General features: G+C 44.6%; 1 protein-coding gene across 3 annotated transcripts in view; it reads right to left on the bottom strand.

Moving 5' to 3' along the window:
* Positions 1 to 1,685: 1,685 nt before the first annotated feature.
* The window catches only part of LOC146192311 (sialin-like), a 53,550-nt gene continuing 39,452 nt past the window's right edge, over positions 1,686 to 15,783 (bottom strand). For all 3 annotated transcript variants that reach the window (XM_084602429.1, XM_084602428.1, XM_084602427.1), the window contains 3 exons: positions 15,168 to 15,323; positions 10,068 to 10,153; positions 1,686 to 7,884 (listed from right to left, as the gene is read on the bottom strand). In XM_084602429.1, coding sequence (XP_084458555.1) covers positions 7,666 to 7,884; positions 10,068 to 10,153; positions 15,168 to 15,323 — 461 coding nt within the window. In that variant the 3' untranslated portion in view covers positions 1,686 to 7,665. The remainder of the gene's footprint in view (positions 7,885 to 10,067; positions 10,154 to 15,167; positions 15,324 to 15,783) is intronic.

The raw sequence follows: 15,783 nt of genomic DNA, 5'->3' as shown, positions 1-15,783 counted from the left end.
CCATGGTTCTTTGTGGAAGCCATGCCTAGAACTCCGACGCCAGTTGGACAGAAAAACAACACCAACCTTCTGCGCAGCCAGGATACGTAAAAGTATCAGACCAGGACTTTCTCAACCTTACAAAAGTTTATTTGGTATAGGTATGCAGACTTTACCTATTCCAAGCAGAACTAAATGTTAAGTTTTAAGAATTGTTACAAATATCCTAAAAAACCAGTTGCTGGGCGTGTTGCTACATAAAGCACTTACACACACACACACACACCACTAAGGAACAAGAACAAAAGGGGAACACCTTTATGGTGTGTCTCCCAACATTGTAAAATGAAGAAAGGCTATGTTATGGGCCTGTGACATTTGCACCCTTGAGCAAGGAGCAATATGTTCATACTGCTAATTAAATTTGCTGAAACCGACTGAACAGTTTCCAAAAACATGTTTCAGTATACAACCTATGTTTGAAAGAAACAACTGTGAAGCAACTTTTTCTGAGGCAGCGTTATTGCAAAAGCATGTGTTCGCAATCTGAACGAAGCATATAAAGTACAAAATGCCTGTGGCAGGGAAACACACTCCATACCTCCTACTACTGGCTTTCATGTGCTGGTGGCCGTCAACTCAGTGCACCTCTTGTTAAACCGAACCAATCATTGTCTTTTCTACAATGCAGCATTCAACATCTTTTTAGAGTAAAAGAAAGGACCCCAGTAAAGCCTTTTGCAGCATTGTTTTTCGTCATGATCTACAATGTCTCTACAAAAAAGCACCTTAGGTAGGTTTAAAAATCAATATGCAGAAGCCTAAGGTGTAATGTTCAACAGTTTCGGTAAGGAACAGCAGTTTACAGTAGGCAGTGAAGCACTGGAAGTGGTAGGAAATCGTCTTCTTAGGACAGGTAGGAACTGCAGATCCAGACCATGAAAAGGTAATAACTACGAGAATAAGACTGGGATGGAGCGCATTTGACAAGTACTCGCAGATTATGACTAGTAACTTACCGGCGTCGCTCAAGAGGAAAGTATACACCAATTGTATCTTTTCTGTACTCTCCTATGGGGCTGAAAGGTGGAGGCAAACGAAAAGGGTTCTATAGTACAGAAGTTGAGAACAATGCAGAGAGCTATGGAATGGAAATAGCAAATATAATGTTGAGATGGAAGCATGCTGAGTGGTCGGAGAAATTACGAGGCAATGACATTCTAGTCTAAATCGAGAAAGAATGGACATGCGCAGGACATGTAGTGTGAAGAGAGGCTAACCGGTGGTCGCTGAGAGTAACAATTTGGATTCCAAACACAGAAAAGTGTAGCAAGGGATGGCTGAAAATTAGGTGGGTGGATGAGGTTAAGAAGTTCATAGGGGTCAAGTAGATGCAGCTAGCACAGGAACGGGTTAATTTGAGGAATATGGAAGAGGCCTTCACCCTGCAGTGGGTATAGCCCAACTGATGGCAATTTGGTTCTAGCGACTGCTAGCAATTTTGATTCAGCTTCACATTTAGTGAACCCGAACTGCATGACAAGCTGTTTGCAGCAATGACATCCCTATTTGAGGTCATATAAGCAGCAACACAGGAACACATCAATGTTCTTGAATTGCTAGTTAGTATCGAACTGACCCACCAAACACGTATGCCCGCAAATGTGTGTCTATACACAGCTCTGTTTACAATAAAACAAGGTTCGTAAGTTAAAAAATATTTATTTCAATCTCCAAATGCATCACTCCATCAGTGCACCGTCTGCAGATCACTCTGTCTTCAAATGGACCACTGCACTTGTTTATAGGTGTAAGTACAGGTTAGTGCACTCGTCTTTATATCCTCCGCTGTATATCACCGGTTGTACATCTCAAAACAGTACATCTCACACACTCCTCAATGGTTTGCAGCAGTCTGAGACTAGCAACAACACTTGGTGCCAAAAATTAAAAGCAACAATTGAGAGAACAAGTGCTCAGTGCTGTTGAGTGAAAAAAGATCTGAGTGTGCAAAAAAAAAAATTGGTTCACAAGAAAGGAAAGGCGCAATATCTGTCTCACTTGTTCTGTGGACATCTGAACCAATGGAACAAATAAAATGGAATGTTGTCTTCACGCTCTTTTGAAGAGTGCAAGGATTGTAACACATGTGGCAGCTTTGGAGCAACCGTTATATCACAGCCTTTGCAGGGCCTACAGCATGTCATTGCATGTAATTGCAGCATGTAATTACAGTGCATGGGAACACTTGTGCTATGCATCTCTTTGAGCAGTCAAGGAAAAACAAAATGCACAGACAATCTTCGTGATGGATGCGGCAGAGTATGCGCGGTCATATCAGTCTTCTTTCACAAAGAGCATGATCAGATGCAACAGAAAAGGGCCCAACTCCTCAATTGCAGTAAAGGAATTAAATGCCAATACGTTGAGTTCTTAAGACTTCAAAATGTTTCCCAAACGCATGCATCTGAAACTTGTTTCTAGAAAGAAGTGAGAAAGGGCATGCTCCAACTTAGGTAGGCATGCCTTATAGAAAAAATTTCACTTTGTCAAGCTCTTCGGGTTGGCTGATTAGAAAAACATACAGGCAGAATGAAATCCAATATCTCTGCCCGTACTTCAGACATGCCTCCAATTTGAAATGAAACAATGAGTTGTGATGTTATCCACCTTTCTTTTGGTTTGGTTTGGTTTAAGAGGGTTGAATGTCGCAAAGTGACTTGGGCTACATGAGACGCTATAGTGGAAGGCTCCGGAAATTTCGACAACTTGGGGTTCTTTATTATGCACTAATATCGCAAAGCACGCGGGTGCCTTCCTTTTCTCCTCCATCGAAAAGCGGCTGCTGCGACTGGGATTTGATCTTGCATCCCTGGGTTCACCAGTCAAGAGCCCTAACCACTGCGCCACTGTGGCGGGGTGTTATTCACCTTTTTCTTCTATCTTTTGACTAACAGAAAACTAAGGAACTTGGAAAAGTTGAGGCTGCTGCCACATGAACAATGCTTGATGAAGGTAAGCAGCATTCACTTATGAGCCCATGTCCACAGTCAAGAAAAAATAGACGATGAAAGCAGACGTCAGCTTGTTTCAATTATAATCTCAAGACTGTGTTAGAGAACCATTTCCCACTGCATTAAAAGGTTGCCTAGGTCAGCACCACATTTTAAAGCCAGCTTTTTTCTGATCAGAGATCAGTGATTTTTTTGTTTAGTAAAAACTGACAAAACTGGCTGTTAAAAGTGCAATTTCTTTTTGCAACACAATTCAAACTTGTGATATGTCAATACCGAAAAGGACTTTGTGATCCCTGTCTGGGTGTGAACGATGGTAGAACACAAGTCTTGGATACACGCTTCCCAAAAACCATCTCCACGTATTGCTGGTCACTAGCAAGAACGGTTAGCAGGGACTGATACCGGCACTCATTTTTTGCTCTTAAATAAAGCCCAATCTTCAGAAAAAGTTGCCTTTTTACAACAGAATACACCGACTTCAACTTGTTCACAGTGTACTGTCTAACACGCATGCGCAAGAGAAATATACATGAAGCAACGAGTCGAATGTTGAAAATGCCACCAATAAATCTTTGCTTTCAAAATTATCTCAACATAGCATCGGTGTGCTAGCTTTCCCTTCATCTTCTCAAACTCCATCAACTGGCCTAACTCGTTGCTGTTGAGTTCTTCAATCTGACCACGTATACAGCAGGTATAAGAAATAGTCTCAAAATGGCAGTGGGATGACTGAACAATGTACTATGGACCATACTGCTAAAAGTCCTTACTAAAACTATACATATTTATATTTGATCAGAGTAAACTGCAGGGTCTGTAACAGATGAGTAAATTCACTCAGGGCTAGCCTATCTAACACAGTGCCATTTCCATAACTCGTCTGCGTTGGATACACAAGTCGAAAGCATCCCAAAAGACTGCTGTCTCAAGGGGAGAGACAACAGGTCAAAAGGTATAACAAAATTGTTGCAAAAATGCAAAGACTATTCATTACACCCAAGAATCGGGCACTAATCTAGTAGTTAAACTAGAAATTTCAAATGCATCTCTTTATCTGCCACAGATTGGAAGATGCAAGCCAAAGCAAAGTTATCTACTAAAACTAATGCTGGTCTATCCCACCAAGTGACTTCATGTTGATATACACAACTTGGATACTGTTAAATCTAGCAATTTTTTTCCCCAAAAAACCTTTATTTAAAGTGCATACCCCGCCATACCCTCTCGCTCCACCATGTTTCACCACTCCAAGGGGAACGGCAGAAAAGTGCACCACCAGTGATTTTGTACACATATGTGATAGAAAAAAGAAAAAGCATGCACAGGAGAGTACATGTGAGCATAAGAGTAATGCAGCAGTACCGGGGTCATGTGTCCCGAGGACAACAGCATTGTTCCAGATTTAGTGCTCTGAAAAGATTGCTGTCATGCTGGGGTGGCATTAGCTTTCAGTTTGTCACACTCATTGTAACCACTCGTTTCCATCATTGAGACACATCACACTTTGTCCACTTATTGAAAATGTCTTCCTGATGATATTTTATGCCCTGAAGAGACAACAAGGAGACCTCGCAATAGAAGCTTCCTGCTGCGCTGAGAATCACTGGGTCCTTAAAAATCGGTAGTCGACCCCCAGTTAGGAGCTCTTCAGCTCAAGGTCTTGAATCTCATATCATGCCCAGCAAAAGCTAATGCAGCCACAGACCTCAGGCTTCACGTCTGAGGTCTACGGCTTCATAAATGTGCCACGTCCTCAAAAGACAACTGTTCAGCCATACACACCATGCCTAAATGACTGCCAATAGCAGCAACAACAGTGTATGGCAACTGGGAGAAGCATACTCCCTCAGTCTGCCTCCGGACTGTCAAACTAATATACTAATGCCCTTGTATATTTGGACTACATACAAGGCGTTAAATATATCACGCATCAAAAGCACTCCACAATCAACAGCCATAACAATCGTGCTGGCTTCGATTTGGCTGTGCAAAAAAATGAAGACTGCCACCTCCTCAAGCAATTATAATCATTACAATTTAAACCTAGCACCTAGAAACTGCACAAGCGTGTATCAACTCAGCACCTCAAATACAAAACAATGGAACATAGTACAAACGCACTCTAAATATTCACTGGACCATCACCGACAATAACAAGACAGTAAATGCAGCCGCTAATCCCTGCCACTCCTCAGCCGATATGTGCCATGTCCTCAAAAGACAACTGTTCAGCCATACACACCATGCCTAAATAGTTCACATGGAGACATATGCAAAGCAAGACAGATGCAAGCACCAACCCTGACAACATACTCGTCTAGGGCTTCCTATGCTTCGTGAATACCAGCCACCCATTTCCTCGTGCTGTTCTCTCCCTCCAGCTGCTTTTAGACAGCCACATCTTGTAAAAAAAATTGGGGGACACTTAAGCTCGGTCTTTCAGGGCTGACACAGCAACATTAACAGCTCTCATCTCCTGGCTCCATTTGCAGATCCTCTTTTGCATACTTTCACTTTGCTACTCGCTCAGCCATTAATTCCTTAATTTTTGCGTGTATTATCTCGCATACTCATTGGAATACAGTTGTAAGCTACAGCATAATGACAGCGACCCTCCCACCCCACCTCAGTCTCTCAAGATTCACTCAAAGAACACTGAAATGTATGGCTTGTTGTAGTTCTTGATCTCCTGGCTGATTTAACGTTCGTACATTTTGATTACTACATCCCTTAAGCTTGCAACTTGACCAAATTTTTTAGACCACTAAGTCTAGGATTTCCACTGTGCCGAAAAGACACTGTCCGATCAGTGAACCAGTCAGTAAGCCTATTGGATAATTGAATTGTGTGGTCCCTCTGTCTCGCATTTCTCTACTGTAGTTTCTAGTAGCATAGTGGCGCCGCCATGTGGCAACCACCGAAAGCCCCGCAATCTCATGTACACTGCTGCCCAACAGATGGTGCGAAGTGCTAGTGCACATATTTCGCATTTAGCCAACTAAGCTATAAGAGCTTAGTTAATTTAACTGCCCATACGTGTCATGAGATCCAGGTAACCACATAACTGGCTCAGTTAGGCTGGCAAACTTCAGTATGATGCACAGGAACTGAGGGGAGTTTTGCAAGTAACATCTTCGAAGGGCCCTCTTCTAGCACATGATGGCATCAGGCAGTAGCTCTCAAGTGGCCTGGACTCCTGCCAACCCTTTTGCGCCCCAGTATCAAATGTATGCTCAAGAAATAAACAGGATAAAAAGCTAACAGATGTGGGCCCAAATGAGCAATGGCTGAAGCTGTCTGGAAAGGATGCAGTGTACTGCACGCTAGTCACATTTCACACAGAACTGAAATGTAGGCACCACGAGTGCTTGCGAAGCTTTGTTCACTGCTCAGACCTCCACCAGGCTGCTTCGTTTTATATTTTTGTTTTCGGCTTGCACTATTCCGCACGAGATTCCCTCAACAAACCAGCCTGCTGTGCTGTGCTTCAACTTGGCAAGTTTGATCCAGTCAATGTTCCATGCACACACACAAACAAAAACAATTTTTAGCTTGAGTGACGCTACGGACAGGCCAACAGTGCCCCAGTCTAAGGTGCACTGAGTGCAAAAAATAAGACTGGCATTGCTGTGAAACACCTTGACAAGGCGTCTAGTGATGCAAAACAAAAAAACAAATTCTGGAATGTTGCCTGGCAAGTTAATGAGCCACTGGAAGTGCTAAACACTGGGTAGCAGTTAAAATGCCTGGTGCCAAGCAAATGCCTCTCTCAGCCCCCATCCTGAAGGCTGACTTGCCAAATGCTGATACAGGTTTAGTTGGTGGAGTTTAATGTCCCAAAGTGACTCAGGCTATAAAAGACACTGTAGTGGAGAGCACCGAAAATTTTGACCGCCTGAAGTTCTTTAACGCACACCAATACCGCAAAGCACATGGGCGCATTGCTTTTCGCCTCCATCGAAACGAAACGCAGCCGCCGCGGCCGGGATTCGATCCTACATCCTTGGGCACCATAGCAGAGCGCCCTAACCACTGCACCACCACCCATGGCGGGACAAATGCTGATACAGATGTGTCTGCTGGCCTGCCAGGTGTGACTAGCTTATGCTGCAGCCACGTGAAGCCTTTCACAGCTTCTTGAAATCCAGAAAACACACTCTCTCGGGAGTATGCATCACCCAGTTCATCAGCGTTGATGCCGAGACAGTGCAGCGCAGACTCGTGTCAAAGTTGAAGCACACGCATCACACGAGCGATCTTCCCTGCACGTCACCTGATTCCCAACACACGTTGCACATGTGCCGAAGTGCATTTCCCAGGAGGTGTATGACGGTGGGCAGAACCTAGCAGTCCTGATTAGCCACAGAAGACCACACCAAATGGTCACCAGGTCAAAGCAGGTATGTATTGTGATGACGCCGTGTGCAGGTGGGACGAACATTCAAAATTAAATTACTTGGAATGGCTGTTGCCAAGGGCCCATACTGCAAAGTTAGCAGTTCCACGGCAGAGGGACTGCTATCACGCAGTATGTAGTTGCAATGCATGTCACAAAGAGCATCACAGGAGGTTTCTCCATTGTCACTGTACGTAAATCACAGCGAGTGTTGAAGTACTTCACTCGTTGGCCTGGTCACATACGACACACACTGTCACGCAATGGCGTGCATCACATGAGGTGCATCTCGGCAGCCACAGCTCGAAAGTCGTCCGGATCTTCGTCCGAGTCTGATTCAGGATGTGGGAAGCTGACCAGGCTGTTCTTGCTGGTGGGTGCCACCCCCCACTCCTCCACAGTGGCTGAGCCCAGCAGCGCAAAGCTCACAGCACCAAAGGTGTAGATGGCCGATGCCAGGAAGAACAGCTTGCGCCACTGCACCAGGCTCTCCTGCAATGAGAAACTCATATGTGAGCCAAGTAAAGTTTTTCTCGCAGAAGCCAATCGGTGTGACACCGTAAGTGTATGCACGTGAGTAATTTCCCAGAGTTCAGTTTATCAACCAGTCCTTCAGAGCCTACTCTTATTTGGTAACATGTAACCGTGGTCGCTGCCGGATACTGCAGCTTACTGCAATCTTGTCAATAGTACTGTAATCCTGCCAATGTCTGTCTGCTCATCTTCTTTATGCACTTTTTTTTTTTTTCAGCTCTTATATGAAGCGTGCTGGTACCATGAGCGAAACCAAGAATCCCTGCGCCCGCGTGTGTTAAGTTCCATTGGAAGGAAAGCTGGTGTTCAGAGAAGTGCCTGCACCAAGAAATCGAGTGACGAGCTTATTTCCTATACATAGCCAATTGGAGTTCAGTGAATTCGGTCTGGCTGCGAATAGGGAACACGTAATGGGCTTCAAAACATTAATTTCACATGCCTTCACTGCATTTCATTTTCTACTCCCTCATTTATCCAGTTCATTAAAACTTGTCATGCCTTTGTCTAGTGATATCAAAGCAACCTGACGCTGCAGGTGTGCTTACAGGTTGCAGCCTGCCTGAGCCACACTCAATGCACGACTGTCTGCATGGGTATCACTGAAACTCAGAGAGATACACTTGAACAGAGTGAACGAAACATGTCAGCAAGCAGTATGTGGCAGTAGTTTCCACACCTGGTGACACATTGTATTCTGGCAAAGGCACCTGCTAGAGCAGGCCTAGTTGTGGGAAGAGCCACAGGAGGGCTGCCAGTACAAAATGGGAAAGAAAAAAGAAAAGGACCGACGAAACAAAAGGACATGTGTTGGTGCCGTCATCACTCAAGCAAGATAATGGTGTACCATGTGGCATACTGAAACAGTCTAGGGTACATTCACAGTGGTTTTCTTTTTAGTGCACCAGCATTAGATGCTGCAATGAGCTCCTAAGCTAGGCTGTGCGTGTGTGGTCACTGCCACCTCAATCTCGAATAAAATAAATATGGTCACAAACTGCGCTCAGACCAGGCTTTGATCCTGCAGTGGTGCAAAGAGGCTGGCTACTGCATGAGGGCATAATGTTATCGCCACAGCCAGTCTCCTTGAACTTAAGCTTAACTGAAGAAGAATAAAAGAAGAAATTGCGTGCTTAGTCATTGTGCTTGCTCAATGCGGGTAGTCCAGAATCTTGTTTTCATTTGGCGCGGTACATGGAAAAACATATTCGCAGGATTTTGCGCGAGTACAAGACTAGTGGAGTCTCAAAGCGATCGGTCCACATTCCTAATGGTAGAGAAGGAGGAGGGCACCTTCGTACCACTTTCCTGATGAATACTGAAGTTCGAGATACACAAAGTTTGCCCAGATAGCGTGGCTGCGCAAGTGTTGGGTTTGTGCGAGTTGGTACAGTGTTTGACATATGCAGACCTTTTAAAAATCCCAGAATACCAATTTCTGAAATTGAAAATGAACCAGACAACAAACATGTTTAATTTATATCTGAAATCTGCAACATTCACCCATTGGTACAAATAGGAATGCATACAAAAGAGCATCTCCCATAAGAAAACAGGCACATCAGTTCACGGTATTATAGGAGACAAAATTCTGTCCGACACAACTATTTTTGGCTTCGCTACGCAAGCTAACAGTTACCAAAAGATAACTGTAACTGAAGATCTATCCAGGGATTACTCCAAAGCATTTAAAAGAAAAATGAAAAACCCACTTTAATTATGAAAAAAATAAAGCACATCATTTTTGACATGTGGGCTTTGCAAGGATATGTGTTGGCTCTCCCAGCTCTGTGGTCATCCCAGCCACACAAAAGCAGGCTACAGGTGAAAGCGGGAAAAAAAAAGCTGGATCAGCTCTACTTCTTTCCAAACAGGACAAGAATACTAATCCTGCCTGAAGATTGTTGCACGGGTGTCAGTAAATGGCGAGATGCGGTGCCAATGCTGCCTCCATTTGCTACAGCACTGAGACCGTTTTGTCCGCATTTCACCAATGCTACAGAATAAGGAAACCTGCCCACAACAGTTGTTTTTGTAGCAAAACTGATCTGCTCGCAGGATAGTTTCAGCCATTCCGCGCAGCGCAACACGCTGTCGACAAGGCACGCTTGGTATGAAAACATGCGCGTGCACAAGTGACTCACGTCGTGCTCGATGAAGTAGCCGGTCACCAAAGGAGCCAGCATGCCCGACAGGTTGCCCATGCAGTTCACTATGCCCATCACAGTGCCTGCAAGGAACGGCAAAACATCGCTTGAATGTTGACGCAGGACGCTCAGAAGTAGCACAGAGATGACGGTTGGCTTCCATGCCAGAGAGCATGTGTCAAGCCAAAATGATTCTGCCAAACTGTAATCGTTCACATCAGCAACTGCAGTACATTTAAACCTCCATGCAGCAAATCCTTTGTTGACATGAAGTTTCTCAATTCCCCAGCACTGACCCCACAAAAGTGCATGTACTATTAGAGAACCTGCAGTAAAAAAAAAGTATTGCAGCAGTTGACCTCGGTATGTAACGCATTCTATGCCGACTAATCGTTAGCCAGTACAAAAAATTGAACAACTAATGTGAAAGTTTCGTAACTGTCAAACACGAACTGAGGGACATCTATGATCGCAACGAGCAAATGCAGTTGACACTATGCATCATGCACCAGCATGACTGGCAGCTTTACAGAATTCTCCATACATTTTGCTCTTCTAACGTCATAACATGTGACACTGCAACAGTTCATGCTTAAAAGCAGCGAAAAATGACAGTACAGCACAAAAAAGAAAGCATTGAGGATTTTTTTTTTTTGATCAGAGTGGAATACATCATGTAGGCAGATGAATAGAAGGTAGAAAAAGAAAGCAACAACCGCATGCTGATGGTTAAATCAAACAACCTCCAAATTTTGCGTTCCATGTTCTACCAACTGAGCTAGGGTGATGGCTGTTCAATCTTGTACTTTCTTAGTTATTCATGTTGCGTATAACCTATCCTCAAGAATGTTCACAAACGCCATCCTTGTCTACAGCAGCGAATGTGGAACATTGTGTGTTAATTCGAGTGTGACGCAGAATGCGACCTAACCACATCTCAGCGGCAAGTCGTTTTTTCTTCTACTTGCCAATTGTTTACCTACGTGACTACACTGTTATTTCACACTGAACAACGCCAAAAAAATTTCTTATGCCTTCCTTGGAGTCAGTGGCCGTCGGCTCCCTACGTGTGCACCTTATATTGAAGGCCTAATTTGTCCCTAAGTTTGTTTGCCGATCAGGACAGGGCAAAGACAAGAGACGAGCAGCGCATGCCTATCACTGCCACTCGGTTGCTCGCGTGGTTCCGGCGTCAACAGCTAGCAAGCGCTTGGAACAGAGATGGCGGACGGTGCTCTCGACGCTACTCCCGACTCGTCATCTGTCTCCCCGACTCATCATCTGTCTCTACAACTCTGGCCGACCCACACACAGCAGGAGAGATGGTGGCGGCTGCTGTCACAGTCACGCTACCAAAGCACATCTGTGAAGTGAGTCTCTACGTTCATGACTGAGTAACTGCAGCTCACAGATAATGCTTGTAAGGTGGCTTCACCTTTATTTCAAGTTTGAGTTTGCATCCTCGAACTACTGCTCTTTTGAGCCATGACATGAAAATCGCTAGTAGTAACGAAACCTTGCATGCAAGGAAAAATTTGCACAGCTTTTGACATTTTGTAAATGCAGGGGTGGAAGCAGGCTTGAGCATTTTAGAGCAGCTCAGGGAGCAGTAATAAAGCTGTTTTGGAGAAGGTTTGGAGCAATAAGTTGAGAGTTTTGGAGCATTCGAATTATGTTCTGGAGCATGCTTCCAGTACTTAATGCTCTTAATGATTGCAATTTTTTCCTCTAATTTAATTCAATTAATCCAATTTAATTTCTTTTTATTCAAGGTTCAATGCTTTGCTAACTATGCACATGTCTCTGGTGAGAAAGAGCAAACAATCAAAACATATTCAGAACCTTAAAGTAATACAGCTGATCTGAACAACATTTTGGAACAGATTAGCAGCAGTGTTTGCTTCTACACTTTGTAACTGAACATTCCACTTCAATGCACTCAAGCGACTGCTGCTGGATTGGAGTTCACATCAATGAGCAGCACATGTCTACTCTCTATCTCGTGAATATCCTTTTTGATCCTACACTTGTGCCGATAAATTTCTGGGCACTGGTCAGTAGTGCCTTTAGGGAGGATAGACGGCACTCCAAGGTCAGCCTTTCCCTCCTTCACATTCTTTACATCACAGCCTTCTGTTAGAGGTTCCTTGTGTTTTTGCTTGAGCAACACATTTCTTGACTGAAACCTTCCAGACAATGCTCTCACAACACTTCAATTAAGCCTTTGTCTGATGTAGGCATGGCACGCCTGTTATTGACAAAAAGGCTCGGTGGTGAAGCACATGCTTGCTTTCACAGCAGAACCATTAGAACAACTCGTGTAGTTCTTGTAGCCAGACAAGTTTCCTAACAACTCGTGGCAGTTTGCGGTGTCCGCTTCACTCGCTGCTCTCTCCTCTCTCACCGCCAGTGATTCAAAAGGGGAGGAGAAGGTGCTATGTCATCTGCATACATCATTTTTTCACAATCATTTCCCTCCAATTGTTTGTGGCTAGTTTAAAATTTAAATTCAAACAAATATGATGATCCATGCTGTTCTAGCTTATGAAAATTGATGTGCATTAGGCCTTGCATGAGATGCATTATACTTTTTGTTACTGGCGTGCTGCCATCATTTACACTAAGCCAACCTCTGTAGCATGTACACAAGAGCTCAAAACACGTCATCATGCACCCCGCCGGGGTGGCGCAGTGGTTACGGCGCTCGACTACTGTTCCCAAGGACGCGGGATCGAATCCCGGCCTCGGCGGCAGCTTTTCGATGGAGGCGAAAAGCAAGGCGCCCGTGTGCTGTGCGATGTCAGTGCACGTTAAAGAACCCCAGGTGGTCGAAATTTCCGGAGTCCTCCACTACGGCGTCTCTCATAGCCTGAGTTGCTTTGGGACGTTAAACCCCACCAACCAACCAACCAACCAACGTCATCATGCTGCTGAACTTCTCAAAGCTTTCTAACCGAACTGCAGTGGGTCGAATCTTTTGTTGGCAATAGTACCATTAGCCAATGTGCAGCAAAGCTGCACAAATGTACCTTTTCGTGGTAGCATATCTGGCTCGAGATTCTAGGGTCCAGTTCAGTTCAGTTCAGTCGTGTCCGACTCTTCATAACCCTATGGACCATGTCACGCCACGCTTTCCGGTCTCTATCTTCCTAATATCACATAACTTCATCTCCAGTGCCTCGAGGATGCCATCTAACCATCGCGTTCGCTGCCTACCCCTTCTCCGGCGACCCTCAACCTTTTCCAACATCAAATCTTTCTCCAACGACTCCTCTCTTCTCATCAGATGACCAAAGTAGCTTAACTTTAGAATTTAACCCTCCAATGAGCAGTCAGCGTTTATGGTCGACAATATCGACTGATTTGATCTTCTGGCAGTCCAAGGAACTCTCAAGAGTCTTCGCCAGCACCACAATTCAAACGCGTCAATTCTTCGGCGGTCAGCCTTTTTCACAGTCCAACTCTCGCATCCATACATCACAACTGGAAAGAGCATAGCACGAGTTATACGGATCTTGGTTGGCAGACTAATGTCTCTGCTCTTTACTAGGCGGTCAAGGCTAACCATTGCTCTCTTTCCCAGAAGCAGGCGTCTCCTAATTTCATGGCTGCAGTCTCCTTCCGAGGTAATCTTGGAGCCCAAGAAGAGAAAATCTGTCACAGCTTCCACTTCTTGTCCCTTGATGCTCCAGGACTTGATAGGACAAGACGCCATGATCTTTGTCTTTTTAATGTTCAGTTTAAGCCCAAACTTCTCACTCTCTTCTTGTACGCGCATCAGAGGTCTCTTGAGTTCCATTTCACTTTCTGCCATTAAAGTGGTATCATCCGCATATCTAAGGTTGTTGATACGTTTTCCAGCAATCTTCACTCCAGCTGAAGACTCGTCCAGACCGGCCTTCCTCATGATGCACTCAGCATATATGTTAAATAGGCAAGGCAACAGTATACAGCCTTGTCTCACTCCTTTCTCAATCGGAAACCAATCAGTAAGACCATGCCCAGTTCTGACTGTGGCCTCTTGCCCTTCATACACGTTCCTGAGGGTCCAGGGGGGTTCAATTCCCTTCTCGTGACATAAAAGTGCGACGCAAGTTACAAGAGATTCGGTCACGAATACTTTCAGAAATTCTAAGAAATAGGGAGTTCAAGATAAAAAAAAATCTTAAGTACCAAACTCAGCTGTTGCAAATGCAATTTACTTCGAAAATTTCTAATTATGCAGCTAATTAGCCAATCTCACTAACTTCTTACTTTTTAACTTTCACAGTTGGATGGTTGCTGCCAATAGGAAGCTCGAAGCCACAGACTATAGGGACCGCTACTCCTAATTTTTAGGTGATATTGTGCATGAATATGTCCGGTAAAATGAAGTCAGAGCAAACGTGTCACGTTAGCTGCACTGGCAGCGATGCAAACTCGTAGAACGTTTTTAAGCCTATCCACTTCTACCGGTTTCGACACAGGCATGAAGGTCGAGTGACCTAGACAGGGTTCATTAAGAAACAGAGGCCCGTTTCAACCGGTTTGGTTACTGTGTGGTTTTGGAAAGTGTGGAATTTTTTAAATCTTTTTGCAACCTAAAACTTTGTGCCTTCTGTTCCCCTGTAGTGACGGCATAAGAGACTTGGAGCCGAAGCCGCACTCCAGCACCTGTAGTAATTTAATCAGCAATTAGAAATCGGGAAAAATTCAACAGCCTAAGTTACAACGCCAGCATTTTTCTGCCTCACAATATGTATAAATGTTAATAAAAAGTTTCTTAGTGATGTGCTGATTTGCTATTAGAAGAATTTTTACAAAAATTATGCCCTTGGCAGCTGAAAATACCTTGCTAAAACGACCTTTATTAAACCGAAAACTCCCTATTTCAACGAGTTCGTGCAAGTGTTCGCTGAAACAGTTGGCATCTTTACATGCACAAAGCTGCTGGCTCAGGCATTCTTTGAGAAAATAAAACTGAGCAGTTCCGGACACTTGTGTACAATCATTTTCGCTGGCGCACACTTAAACAAAGGCCTCCTGCAGCATGCACAAATTTCACGGAGCGCGCCACGAGCACCATCCGTGCCTCTCCGATCCCGTGCAAACACTGACCTGCAAAGTCTGGCGCAATGTCGAGAGCCAGAGGGCTCTGTCCTCCCACTGTGAATCCGTAGAGGGCCATCCCGCTCACCAGGCACACCAGGGCTGCCCTGGCATCACAACCCATCAGGGGAACCAACGAAAGGCACACGGCAGGCCCCAGCAAGCCTGCATGCACCAAAAGGAAATTAAGCAGCTGCGTGGAATTTTATGGCCGGTCATAAGAAGCTCGGGCTACCATATATCAAGAGCGCGGCCAAAATGTCTCTCTGCTCAACGAAAGGCAGTAAAATTTCTTCAAACCTGCAGATTTGTCAAAACACCCATTGCCCTTTAGAAACCAATCAAGATGTACAACAAATCAACAAGTACAACCTCAGGAGTTAAACGGACTGTTAAACTGACCAAGTTTCGAGCATGAGAACAAAATGTGGGTTTCTGCGACCTTGTCCCTCCACGAGTATAAAGCTGTGTGCAAGCTGTGCATTTTCAAATGCGAGGACGGCATGAGATTATGAAGCGGCACCTCTGGCCTGACCCCTGTGGAAAAAATCCTTTCCTACCCTATCCTCCTTTTGCTATCCTCGCCTCTACTATTCACTTTCCTATCTCCTTTCTCATAACTATC

The sequence above is a fragment of the Amblyomma maculatum genome, chromosome 4 (assembly GCF_055883805.1).
Source record: "Amblyomma maculatum isolate TAMU_Amacu chromosome 4, ASM5588380v1, whole genome shotgun sequence".
NCBI classification, from domain to species: domain Eukaryota; kingdom Metazoa; phylum Arthropoda; class Arachnida; order Ixodida; family Ixodidae; genus Amblyomma; species Amblyomma maculatum.
This window is presented reverse-complemented; position numbering and strand designations above follow the sequence as displayed.